General features: G+C 38.1%; 2 protein-coding genes across 4 annotated transcripts; one reads left to right on the top strand and one right to left on the bottom strand.

Moving 5' to 3' along the window:
• Window positions 1–3,053: 3,053 nt before the first annotated feature.
• Window positions 3,054–5,894, top strand: LOC112505837 (glucan endo-1,3-beta-glucosidase 6-like). The gene is made up of 2 exons (XM_025109870.1): window positions 3,054–3,909; window positions 4,621–5,894. The coding sequence occupies exons 1-2, from the start codon at window positions 3,566–3,568 to the stop codon at window positions 5,723–5,725; spliced, it is 1,449 nt and encodes a 482-aa protein (XP_024965638.1). The 5' UTR covers window positions 3,054–3,565; the 3' UTR covers window positions 5,726–5,894.
• Window positions 5,895–5,967: 73 nt separating this feature from the next.
• LOC112505836 (organic cation/carnitine transporter 7-like) lies at window positions 5,968–12,188 on the bottom strand. Of its 3 annotated transcripts, none has more exons than XM_025109867.1 (6): window positions 12,068–12,188; window positions 8,916–9,184; window positions 7,826–8,063; window positions 6,937–7,450; window positions 6,511–6,713; window positions 5,968–6,417 (listed from the first exon to the last, which is right to left on the bottom strand). In XM_025109867.1, exons 2-6 carry the CDS (start codon window positions 9,182–9,184, stop codon window positions 6,181–6,183), a joined length of 1,461 nt encoding a protein of 486 aa, XP_024965635.1. In that variant the 5' UTR covers window positions 12,068–12,188; the 3' UTR covers window positions 5,968–6,180. The 3 variants fall into 3 exon arrangements, with proteins under 3 accessions (XP_024965635.1, XP_024965636.1, XP_024965637.1); XM_025109868.1 differs by having other exon boundaries at window positions 8,916–9,177; XM_025109869.1 differs by having other exon boundaries at window positions 8,916–9,093.
• Between the last annotated feature and the right edge of the window lie 1,125 nt (window positions 12,189–13,313).

Genomic DNA, 13,313 nt, shown 5'->3' with positions numbered 1-13,313 from the left:
CAAACTACTTTCTCCACCATTCCTAGTCACCACCACCATTGCCCACCATTTCACATCCTCTACAAAACTACAATCATCTTCGTACACCAACCACCACCACCTCTACCTGCACCACCATTATCGTTGCAACAACCTCCACTATGGCTCTTTTCCATCATCTTTACATCAACCACAGTCAACGTTGCCAATCACCACCACTATCGACTACCACTACCACCACCCACCACCACTTCTACCTCTACCACATTAGCCATAACTACCTTCTGCAACCATTGTTGATCGCCGCCACCACCACCAGTTCCCACCATCTTCATATCATCCACAATCACTGTCATCTATCAGTCACCACCGCCTCTACCCTCAGCACCATTGTTATTGTAACAACCTCCACTGCAAGTTTGTAAGTATCTTCCAAACAAATTAAAAATAGTTTTTCTTTTATACGAACTAGGTTTTTTTCCGATCTACCATAAAAAAATATCAAGTTATTAATTCAAATTTGGTGCTATAATATATATATATATATATATATATATATATGTGTGTGTGTGTGTGTGTGTGCGCGCATATATATATATATATATATATATATATATATGTGAAAATAGTGTAAAAATGTTTATAAGTTAAATTATTTTAAATATTGACTTGATTTTTGTCATTTATAACTATTTTAGGACAGTCTAGTCATGTCTTATCTACCCCTAGTTGGACCGAACACGAAACATACAACTTGTCTGTCTGGTCTTGCCCTCTTGTTCTATCCAGTTTTGCCTAATTCTGTTTAGTCCGATTATATCTGCATACAAAACGCTACCTAATTGCACTTGATGTTATGAGTTCAATCATTGATATATTTTTACTGTTAATATAAATATTGTTAGGGCCATGGACCTGCCCTGAAAAAAGCAAAAACTTGAAGTTACAATTTAATCTAACTATCTAAACCTAACTTTTTCTTTTCTCTTACAATAAACAAGTGCAGAACTATGCTTGATCCTTAATAGGTTCTCTCCTTATGGTGATCGAAAAATCGAAATTTTAAGGTACAAGTTTGTCAAGAGAAGTAGCAAGTGCATAAAAGAAACAAGTCCGAATTTTAAACTAAATCTCGTAGAGATTCCCAAAGGTAGCTTGAAAGCAAGTTACAAGCCCGGTTAGGAGCAAGTTCATGTTCACGACTGCCATATATGACACCTGCTATGTGATGGAAGAGTTCGCTAACACTCCTCGAGGAATTTGAACATATTGTGCCAATTCTCTATGCGATCCATTAAAAACGAAATGACAAGCGACCAGATTGCATAACATATTCACATAATAAATTAATAAAATCGCATAGTACACTCAAGACATATACCGAAAACTGATGCTAACCAAAACAAACCTTATATAAGGCAAAATGGAGATCACATAGCATTAAGAGGTTGTTTGTTTACCTCTTAATAGTTACATTAAGAGTCAACCTCTGAACCGTTAAGAGGTGAATTTTGTTTCGCAAAAAAAAAAGGCTGACTCTTAATGGTTCTAAAACCATCTGAATGATTTTGTATTATGAATCTCCCTTAACCATTCAGAGCTCTAATTTTGTTGTAAATAATTACTAAACACTTATATTTTATTTTGCACTATACCATGAGCGTCTCTTAATCATTCTGCACCAAAACAATCAACAATTGTCAAACGGCCTTTAAATCTCACACTTTGTTTATAAAAAAATAATCTAGAAAACACCAACTTTGTTTTTAAAAACGAATTCCTAAAATATCAAATAATACAAATTAAAAAAAAACAATTATTAAAAAGAAAGTCTTGAAACGTTGGCTTGATGGTGTTTTCACATTCTTTTATATCTTAAAACATTCCTCCTCCACATGCTTACGATATCAAAATTATTTAATAACCATTTTTATATATACTTTCTATTTTTATTATTTCATCGTATCTTTTCGACAAAAATCGACTACCAAGAAACTTAACATATTTTATATGAAATCCGTCTTCAAAAACACTAATTAATATGAGGAAGCATTTTTCGCTTACTCAACGACTGGAACCAACAAAGGTTCCAAGATCAAACCATGACATTTCTTGTAAAACGCTATCCACTCTATTTAAACCTACATCAACTTTTTATATTTTTAATACGACAAGTGCATAAAAAAATTGTAAATTACAAGACCCATAATTTGTTTTTGAGTAAATTATGTTTTCCGTCCATGTGGTTTCTTAAAAATTGCGGATATTTTTTTATTAACCTGGATATCCAACCCGCTATGCGAGCCGACTAATCCCAGGACGATCACCTGCTTTGCAGATAGCTCGGAGTCACCGTATTTGAACCTCCGTAGCAACAAGGGGATTTTTATTTCTCCTTGGATTTGAACTTGGGACCTCCTGATATTTTTGACCTTTGGAGCCAAGCTCAAACCAATCAGACACCACCCTTGTGGTTAAAAAAATTGCGGATTTCGTCTTTATGGTTTTGAAATTTCAATTTTCATTCATATGGTTTGCAATTCATGTCTATTTTGAGTAAAAACACAACTTTTAAGTATTGAAAACTAAAAAAAAATGAATTGTAAACCATAAGAACGAAAAAAAAATTTAATTATAAAAACGAAAAGGGTAATAAATTATAAAAAATAAGGATAAAAATTATAAAAAAAGAAGAAATTTTCACTAACTAAGGAGACTAAAACCTAATTTACTTTTTGTTTTGGATTAAATCCCTTTTAGATTGCTTTTGGTTATGAAATTTAAATCCAAAAAATTGATAATGCCATAAAAAGATCGAATCTTTCAAGTACTGCGAACCAAATAAAAGAAAAAGGATTAATTAAATAATTTAAATGAAGCACCTTTTTGTGAGGTCGAGTCGAACCCACTCACAAACCATTGGGTTGGGGGGGTTTGCTTTCTTCCTGCTCTGCTACCCAACCTGAAACGCAGGATTCTTGACTTCACCTCACCTCACCTCACCATGGACCTCTTGCAACTTGAATGCCCTTTTCTTTAAATCTTTTAAAGTATCTTTAAAAACAATATCTTGTAGATGCTTACTGCTACGCATGATTGATAGCATTCTCAAGCTTCCGTTTTTCCAGCTAGATGTTGTTTCTTTTTATCAAATCTCGACCCAAATCTTCATCTACTGTTCATCGTTGTTTTTAAGCTCTCTGAGTTATCTACAACCCTAAAGTTGTTTTCCATTGTTAAGACCTCAATCTGAAGAACTTTTATAAGCTTTTCTTGCTTCCATTTCCCCTTCTTTCATCTTCTTTGCTAGTCTGTGTAAACCAGATTCAAGTTGATCTTGAAGTCACTGGACTTTGTTGGTGTTGATTTTGCTTTGATTTGTAGCATCTACACATCTTCATACCAAATCTCACCACTTTTAAATGGGTTTCTTGTTTCATTTTGGTTGAGAAAACCCTTTCTTGTTCCTGTTCTTTTCATCTTTTGGATTTACAAACTTTTTCTTCTGGTTTGGGGTTTTATCACTTTCAGTTCCTTTTTCAAGAAAAAGGGCACCTTTTTCTTGAAACCTTATCTACTTCTATCAATGAAGAATCCTTACACAACAGGGGTATGCCGAATTTTTGTGTTGATTCCATTCCTGTATTGGGTTGAATCCGTGAATGGAATAGGGGCTAATTGGGGAACACAGTCATCTCACCCACTGCCTCCAGAAACAGTGGTGAAGATGCTGGTGGATAATGGGATCCAAAAGGTGAAGCTTTTTGATGCTGATTATGGTGCATTAAGAGCTCTGAGTAAGTCTAGAATTGAAGTCATGGTTGGAATCCCTAATGACTTGCTTGCCACCATGGCTACTAGCACCAAAGCTGCTGAGAAATGGGTCTCAAAAAACGTTTCAACCCATCTGTCAAATAGTGTCAACATCAGGTCTCTTTCTATATATATACATATACATATCTGTTCAATCTTTGAGTTAATCCTACATCTATATTACTGATAGTTTTGATTCTGTTAACTATAATTGTTGTTTGGGTCATTCTTTGAATGGAAAATTGATCAATTTAGTGTTGGAAGCTAAAGTTTGGATTGAAAGGCTTGATTTTGGAGCCAGTTTTTAGGGTTTTGAAAGAAGAAAAGGAGACTTTAATGTCATTATCTTCCATATTCTATGTAGATCATGAGTTTGGTGACCTTTATAGATGGAAAAAGGTTGTAACTTTTTAGCTATGGTTGAGGTTCATATGTACTTCATCGGTCCGAAAGATAGCACTTTGAAACCCATTAAACCGTAGCTGCAATTATGTTTAATCCATGGTGTGTATCGATAAGCCATTAGGTTGGTTCATATAAGGTATTCGGTAGAGTGTTTTCGGGTTGTCAGGCAAAAAGTAGATAGTTTTTTAATAATGTTTTGGCTGATAAACTAGCTGTTAGCTGATAAACTAGCTGTTGGCTGAAGTGAGCTAGCGTATAAACTAGTCATGTTTATAGAAGTTTGAAATTCTTTGGGATTTGTTGCTATCGATGTTTAATACGTTCGATAATGATTCCATATAACGATCTTATGCTTGAAAGTTGTTCTTGACTCGGGTTTTATCGCCCTTTCTCAGATTTAGAATTTGGTTTTTGTCGTTACAGATATGTGGCTGTGGGGAATGAACCGTTCTTGGCAACGTATAATGGTTCCTTTTTAAGAACCACTTTTCCGGCTCTTCAAAACATCCAAACCGCTCTCGTAAAAGCCGGACTTGCGAACAGAGTTAAAGTCACCGTCCCACAGAATGCAGACGTCTACGAGAGCTCGACTGGGGTCCCGTCGGGCGGCGATTTCCGAGCCGACATCCATGACTATATCTTCCAAATCACCAAGTTCTTGAATGACAATGGGTCGCCCTTCACAGTCAACATCTACCCATTCATAAGTCTTTATATCGACTCGAACTTCCCCGTGGAGTATGCTTTCTTCGATGGTCAGGCAACCCCGGTAAACGATGGTGGGACAACCTACACCAACATGTTTGATGCCAATTACGATACCCTCGTGTGGGCCCTCCAGAAAAACGGGTTGCCAAATATGGGAATCATAGTGGGAGAAATCGGGTGGCCAAGTGATGGCGATCGAAATGGTAATAACGAGTATGCTCAACGGTTCATGCAAGGGTTCATGACTCGAACGGCTGGCGGGAAAGGGACGCCGATGAGACAGGGACCGATTGAAGCATATCTATTCAGTTTAATCGATGAAGACGAAAAGAGCATTCAGCCCGGGAACTTCGAACGACATTGGGGAGTGTTTTACTACGACGGGCAACCGAAATACTCATTGAACCTCGGAACAACCACCACCGGAGCTCTTGTTCCGGCCCGGGACTTAAAGTATTTACAGAGAAAGTGGTGTGTGTTGAAGGATTCAGCTAAGATGGACGACCCCTCTATATCTCAGTCAGTGAGTTACGCATGTGCACTCGGCGATTGCACGAGTCTTGGGTACGGAACTTCTTGTGGCGGTTTAGATGCCCAACAGAACATTTCGTATGCTTTCAACAGTTATTACCAGAAAAACAATCAGCTCGATGAGGCTTGTAAGTTCCCTAATGTTTCAACCGTCACGAAAGATGACCCTTCGACTGGGACCTGCAGGTTTGGGATCATGATCGAGCCATATTACAGTGGCGCTCATAAACTGCTCGGTTCAGGTGGGTACGTTGCAGGACTGGCTTTGTTGTTACTTACGGTCCTGTAAATGACTGCCGTTGTTGTATGCCTCAAAAACGTGTGATCTTGTTATGGTGAAGAGCATCATTCCAATGGAAATTTTGAGCTCTTCCCTTTTGTATGCAACTTTTGGGTTTCATTTTGCTTTCAAACTATTTCCATGGCCATCTTCTGAAACGAAAGTTGCATTATCCAACTTAAAAAAGGTAATCTTTTGTAGCATTTGCCGGTGGTTTTAGCCTTCTAGAATTCATGATTATTCATTATGAATAGTAAATGACATACTTGATTATTCATCATAAATAATACATGAAATAACTGGTTTCGACTCAGTCCATTACAGTCCAATGAACGATGGGGAAAAGTTTCCTCCAGTATGATCTTATTTACTACTACAATGATGTACATTTACAAAGCTATAAATATGGGAATGGGCTCTCTACAAAACTCCTGTTTTTCTTTTGGTGCATCATCACTAAATTCTTAAGGCGAATTAGGCACAGAAAGAGTATCAGCCAGTCCCCGGGCCATGGTTTCGTGCGGGAAGAATGTTACACACAAACCTGAAAGGATTATCACAATCTCGAACAGAATGATAGCAGTAGTTTGATGACAACCAGACACCAGATAAACGGCCACGAGAGGGCAAACAATTCCGCCTACTCTACCCACGGAACTCGCAACTCCAACACCAGTAGCCCTCATGGAGGTTGGATATATCTACAGAAAGAAGCGTGTAAACAAACATAGGATGGACCAAAGTCAAGATTGTTAGATTCAAGAGTATGTATGTATGTATGTATGTATATGTACCTCTGGAGCATATATATTGGCAACGGTGAAAGTTCCGACGATGAACATACGGGATCCAAATAACGAAATCGTTGTGAGAACCTCGAATTGATATGAAAGCAGTGGTAGAAGGAATATGAAGCCTATGAAGAACATGAGTTCCATGGAATGCTTGCGGCCAATCCTGTCCACTACAAATGCTGAAAAAACAAGACCAGGAACCTCTGGAAAGAGACAACAACAGACATCATGTTATATTAGTGCACCAAACCAAACCAAACCAAACCAAACCAAAAAGCGGCCTTATCCCACTTGAAGGTGAGATCACATGCCGGGAGGGAGATGTAGCAGACCAGACCTCTATCCCGGCGGGTAAAGTGGTTGTTTCTGTCTGAAAATAATTATATAGCATTCATATTATATATAAAGAGAAGATGTGCTACATACCTGCCAAACTGGTGATGAAAACATCTCTATAGGTAGAATCTTGAGAATCGGTGACTGAAAATGAAGTCAGTGAGCTACATTGGGTTTGCCCATTGCTCAGTTGTGAGGTCAGCAGTATGATCCCGTAGTATGAAAATGCATTTCCAAAAAATACCCCCCATAATAAGAAGGTGGTTTTAATCAAATTTGGCGAGAATAGCATCCATAGGGTTGAGAAGCCTGTTTTAGAAGAAATCGTTTTGCTTGTTTTCGGAGAGAGCAAATAGGTATCTTCCAGTGTATCAAGTTCATCGTCCGAACTGGCAATTTGATCAGAAAGAAGGAACCCAGGAGGAAGTTGTGTTTGGTTCATCGCTGCTGCTCTTTTCAGGATATCATGAGCTTCAGTTGTTTGACCTTTCAAACATAAATATCTTGGGGATTCCGGTACAAGACCATAAAAGATGAGAGCTGCCAAAGTAGGAAGCGAAGATATTGCAAGCAACCACCTCCATCCTAGACGGGGCATGATGATCTAAACAAGAAATAAGTATATAAACTTATATTAATTATTATTCAGTATTCGCACAAAAGGTTTGTATTGCCTGGTTTGAAGAGCTCTTGCCAAATGGAGAAATGTTAATACTTCCTCCGTCCCAAAATAAGGGTCCACATTTCTATTTTAATTGGTTTTAAAATAAGTGCCAACATTAAAAAGTTAATGCCTATTTGTTAATTCTACCTTCAGATGTAGAAATTCATTACACCCTCTATTATTTAGGGTAAAATTGTCATTTTATATATTTCAAACTTTTTTTGCCTTTTCAATTGTGGACACTTATTTTGGGGACGGATAAAGTCTTCCAAAATTCCAAGCAAAAATGTAACTGAAGATCAGCAAGTGATATACCCAAGCAAGAGAAGCCTCAACTATCGTTCCTATCGTCCAGAAAGTTGCAAAGATAACCATCCAGGTGCCTCTGCTTGGAGCAGGAACAAACTCCAGAAACCAAGAATTATAGGTGGGCCCGCCACCCAAACCGATGCCTCCTATGCAACGAAGAATGACCAATGAAATATAGTTTGGAGAGAAAGCACTTAAAAGTGACGCTCCACTAGTCACAATAGCGATACTCAGAAGACCCTTTCTATCGAAGGAAAATGCAGGCAACCAGTTGTTATTAACACCAATATAAATGGAACTCTTACAAAACACAGACAGAATCAAGTTCATGTATAAAAAGAGAAGCAACTAGCAACAACTATCATATTCTAGCCAGCCAAAAAAAGTTAAACAGCAATGCAAGAAAAAAAAAATAAGGGGAAAGAGTATGCAGGTCGTAGAATCAACTCCAGTGTATGGTCCATATGGTCATCTTGGCTTCAGGCCAACTGGGGAAACCCAAATTAGAACTTCTCCCTGAAGGACTTCAATGCAACAAATAATAAGAAACACAAGGACCGAGGGACAGATGGACAAAATACATGGCTTGATATGGCCATTTGCAGGTTTGTTTGACCACAGGGAAATAACTCATGTTTTCTCAGAAGCCTACTCAAATATTCTACAACACAACAGATCACTACATTGTTCAACCAAAATTGCCTTGTAGTAATTATATATTTTACATAATTCAGCAGCAGGCTTTGCCCCATTGGCATCAGATGGCCTTAAGATTTGGACTTCAAGCCTCATAAGAGGTGGTTGTGGTGGAACCTTTTTTTTCCGTTGACGCGGCATTGGGGGGGGGGGGGGTTTGATTGATAAGCCATTCTAATACAGGATACTGGCCATCAAATAGTTCTGTCAAGGACTCTATCATGCTACATAAAATTTAGTTGGATGACTAGTGTCTTGAGAGATTTCCATGCCCCATTTTTATCCTATTCTTTAACATCTTTATGTAGTTTTTATAATTGTTTCAGCACAGTTAAGACTACAACATAATGGAAGACAGAAATACAATGAAGAAATATGAGTAGGTGGAGAAGAATTTCACCTCCTTCCATAGTTATCCGAGATGACACCCCATGAATATGCTCCAATAAGCATACCAACAAAAACCACAGTTGTTATTAGGCTCTCTTCAGTAGATGAAAGGTTCCACTCAGACCTAACTGACGGTCCAATGAAAGACAGAATCATGACCTCCATTGCCTCAGCGATCGAACCAAGACCTGCATAAGCAATTATCCACCCTTGAAACTTCCCAAACCCAATGGCTAGAAGTGCTTCATCTAATGTATATGCAGATCCCTGGTCTGTCATCTACACAGTTTAATCTCGTATCAGAACAGAGATAAATTGTAGCTAGAAAAGCCACCAATGATGGTATATTCATTCATACATGGTGGAGTGAAAAAGATCTAATTAGAACCTGTGTCATCAATGTGTTACTAACAGAATATATCAATTCAAAACTTTGTACTGTTTGTCAACAGAGGTAACTGTCTCAAACTAGCTCATTACAAAGAGATGTCAATGATAAAAAATTGTTTCAATGAGTTCTTCCTCTTGGTGCAGGCTAAGCCAAGATAAATAAAATGTAGTTGAAAAAATATTATCGTAAATTACTAGTAGCAGCAGAATGCTCTCCAGTTCATCCAATACAAGTACCATGGTCATCAATCATCATTGGAGCACTGGTAAACACTACTAATAATTGAAATCTTTAGGTCCCTCTTGCACACAGGGTTGTAGCAGTGAACCTATTAGCATTACTTGTGGATGTTGGCTTAACCATCATAGATGAAGAGCTGAAGAGACAGCAATTTAGAACAACTGAAGTTCCATTGTGGTCAGACTCAATGCTTTCTATATACTTATATTCCTAGTTTGCTTTAGGAGTGCTTTTCCTGGTTGTTTATCCCTTTAAAAGCCCTTTATTAGCTACTTTTTGCTCCTGTATCCTGTTTATTCACTTTTCTGTGGTCTATTAAAACAACTTTACAGCCTTTGCACATCAAGTTATTCATCAGACACAGTTACTTAACTCCTGTTCACATTCTGTAGTCAGAACTAACCTTGCTTTGAAATTTTAGTAGTTTATGTCCCATTAATATTAAAAACTAACACATGTATCTTGGCTTGCATTAATGATTGATTTCTATGCAAAAACTTGAGAAAAAAAAAGTCAAAGTAGCGACATCCCATGCTTGCAAAGCATAGGATATTCAGCAGCATATCAATCCATGAATATAAAGCTCATTCAAGGATCTAAAACTCTTATCAGCTGTAAGGACTAAGGACCATGATAGCTAAGTGTCAGTTTAGTGTTTAACTCGTGCAAGATCCAAATTTCTGATCCTTAGAAACTTATAGGTATGCTTTATAATGAAATAACAAAATTTCAGAACTTGGCTCCCTGTGGGAGTGGCCCAAAGTATATGTTTCAACAAAGACTGCATATCAGAAATTTCATCATGAAATTCAAATAACCATGATTGAGTAGCCACTATAACCAATTGTTGGACAACAATAAAACAAATTAGGCTTTAATCTCAAAATTTCTTTGAACACAGATATGTGTGGCTCTCCAGAAATGTAGCACTGCTTGGCATAACCAAGCTACAACATCAACGGTATATAATGAAAAATCTTATTCCACACTAAGCTATATATGGCAAACTAGCTGATAAGCTAGCTGCTAAACTGGTCGTGTTTCGTAAAACCTTATGATAAGCTAGATGACATGTAAAATTACCTAATAGGATAGGGTTCTTGGTCACTTATGCAAAACATAAGGGGCATACCAATCAAGAATGCCCAAGGAATTCCAAGAATTCCAATTTTTTTGGTTAACAAAAAGAAGTTAACACATTGAGTTTCAAATGTAGTTGAAATAACTGAATTTTGGGTTGTTCGATCAAATAAGGGAAACTCATTGAGACATAATTCTATCTGGATAGATTTCTCGAGATATTTTCTTACGAAGTTTTGAGGCCCTTCAAACTTATTGAAATGTTACCTAAAGTAGCTTTCAAAATGCTAGTTTATAGCGTACCGAACGGGCTTTTCTATAAGCTCAAAAAAATAAGCTAGCTTATTGTTGAAATTATAACATTCTAACACAGGCAAGAGGCTACATGATTTGGGCAGCGACCTAGGGTCGTGGTTTGCAGATCACATAAGGGATTGGAGCTCTCGGTACACAATCAGCAAGGGAGCAACATGAAGTGATCACCTCGCATCTGGTCATTGCATATGTGCAAATTGGTGTCTGAGCAGTTAACGTGACCTTTAGGTCGCTTAGGAAGTCGCATAGGCCTTCAGATGGGATAAATTAAGGGTTAGGGTTCATTTTGTTTAATAAGAGCATTTAAAACGTCAAGGTGATCTCTCCCTCTCCATATTCGAAATAGATAGGTGTTTAGCTTATGTTTGTTGGTTGTTATCCTTCAGCTTACAGGCAAGCTTTTGTTTGTAACCTATCTACTTATTTGAATAAATACATCATCCAGGGTTCATTGGGAGGACATACACAGTTGTAAGGCCGTGCAACCTCGTTATATGCTTGTGCCTTAACATTATTGTTTTGTATGTTTGTTATTATTGTCGTGGCACACCAAATTCATTCGTTTAATCCGTCTTGTTTCGAATTCAGTTTGCACACATCTGACCTAGATTTAAGACCTTAAGTGCCGGCTTTCAGTTAAAATTCCCTAAACTTATGGCTGCCCAACATGACCCGCTCCAATTGGGGACGGTTTCAAGTTATCGAACATCTTTTCATATCAACTTAAAAAGAAAAGAAGTGTTAGAATCCAATCAATACACAGCATTTAGTGTTGAAAACACAATCACTCCAAAAGTCATGCCTCCACCACATCTTGATAACTTGATTATCATCATAATCACATACCGAGAAGATCGCCAATAAAAAATTAACTCCTCAGAGTATTCATCTTACGCTCGTAAATTGAAATACTAAACTAAAAACTTGGCTTAATTGAGTCAAAACTTGAAATACTTCCCGAACGCAAAATCGAAAACCGATTTTGTTGCAAATGTAACACCAACATTATTCTATGAATAAAACATGCTCAAGCGTAAATCAGTCTTTCGTGGGTAATTCGTTGAGGGAAACAAAACATTACAAGATTTAAGATCAAAATTCTTGTGAAAAATAGAAATCCTACTAGTACAGCATACCTTGAAGGAGCAGGAACTGAAAACCAGTCAGAGCAGAGGCGGAGTCCACTCACCTCACTCCTCCAAGACGCACGCAGCTGAGGTTGAAGAAGAACGATATGGTTGCTGGTTGCGTATGTGTGTGGAATGAAAAACAGACGCGTAGCCAATATGGTTAAGGTGCACATGTGCGTCATTATTCCCAAATTTGCAATAGCAGGCAATAAGATCGTCGGGTCAACGTGTACGCCTATTTCAGTGAATTACGGTTTAGTCCCAACGGTTTGGTCCCAATTGCAAAGTGGGTCCTTAAAACTTTATTTATTACGGATAAACCCATAAGGTTTGCATTTTGTTTTGAAATTAGTGTCGGGACCAAACAACCATCCACCTCTCGGTTAAACGTGAGGGCATTTCAGTCCCTTTTCCATTTCCCTTCATTTTTTCTCCGCCATTAACTCTTTGCTTCGCAAGAGGTTGAATTTAGGTAAAAGGCCCTTGTCGGCCACCACTTGATGACGACGGAACGCATCGTCAATAAAAGAAAAGGGTCCTCGAGTTGGACTTAGTGGGAATGGTAGGGGTTCGGCATGTCCCTTGCTTGAGAACTTTTTGAGTAGGGCGCTGGAGGTCCCTCAATTGCTCAAGGAACAAGATGAAATAATGCTTTTGTGGAACGYCTTCTGGCGAGGCTTTGAGATTAAACCAATATCTTTCTATTCAAACAAAATAGAATAGATTGGATTAGCGAGATCCGTTTTCATCTGAACCCCATGCCCTACCTTACTACAACACAAGGACAAAAGGGTGAAGGTTGTGAAGGTAGCCTTGTTATCCAGCTAGATGAAGGATCAAGGAAATCGAGAGCAGTCAAGTACTTAGCCAGAAAGGCAAGTACATCGTAGGCACTACCCGACTTGTTTCGGTATTGCATATAAGTACAAGTTCACCCAATAGAAAAATATGAAAAAAGAATGGGATTTCCTCTCACGCGAGATATAGGACGGCCCCTTATTCCCTAGTCAGCTTTCTTCTTGCCAAATAACACGAGTTGTTGGACCTCGGTGTTCAAAAATAACCAATGAAGTCTTTATCTCTCAAATTGGCATGCTTATTTAAACCATACTTGTGAGAGTGACTGTCTTACGCTACAATAGCTACTGTCTTATTGTGTACACGAACTGTGTGAGACTGTAGCTACCCGACCCCAAGGGAGGTACTTGTTACTACTAGAAATTAGCGAACTAGCCTAGTTGACAAGGCATGG

The sequence above is a fragment of the Cynara cardunculus genome (genome assembly GCF_001531365.2).
Source record: "Cynara cardunculus var. scolymus isolate 2C chromosome LG 2, CcrdV1, whole genome shotgun sequence".
Classification (NCBI taxonomy): Eukaryota; Viridiplantae; Streptophyta; class Magnoliopsida; order Asterales; family Asteraceae; genus Cynara; species Cynara cardunculus.
The sequence above is the reverse complement of the archived record's forward strand: the minus strand, read 5'-3'. Positions and strand labels throughout refer to the sequence as shown.

Coding starts and splice junctions, on each gene's coding strand:
- LOC112505837 (XM_025109870.1), top strand. CDS start 3,566: ATGAAGAATCCTTACACAACAGGGGTATGCCGAATTTTTGTGTTGATT. Junction 3,910..4,620: donor TCAAATAGTGTCAACATCAG/GTCTCTTTCTAT, acceptor TTGTCGTTACAG/ATATGTGGCTGTGGGGAATG.
- LOC112505836 (XM_025109867.1), bottom strand. CDS start 9,184: ATGACAGACCAGGGATCTGCATATACATTAGATGAAGCACTTCTAGCC. Junction 7,451..7,825: donor TTGAGGCTTCTCTTGCTTGG/GTATATCACTTG, acceptor TTTCTTGTTTAG/ATCATCATGCCCCGTCTAGG. Junction 6,714..6,936: donor TTTCATCACCAGTTTGGCAG/GTATGTAGCACA, acceptor GTCTCTTTCCAG/AGGTTCCTGGTCTTGTTTTT.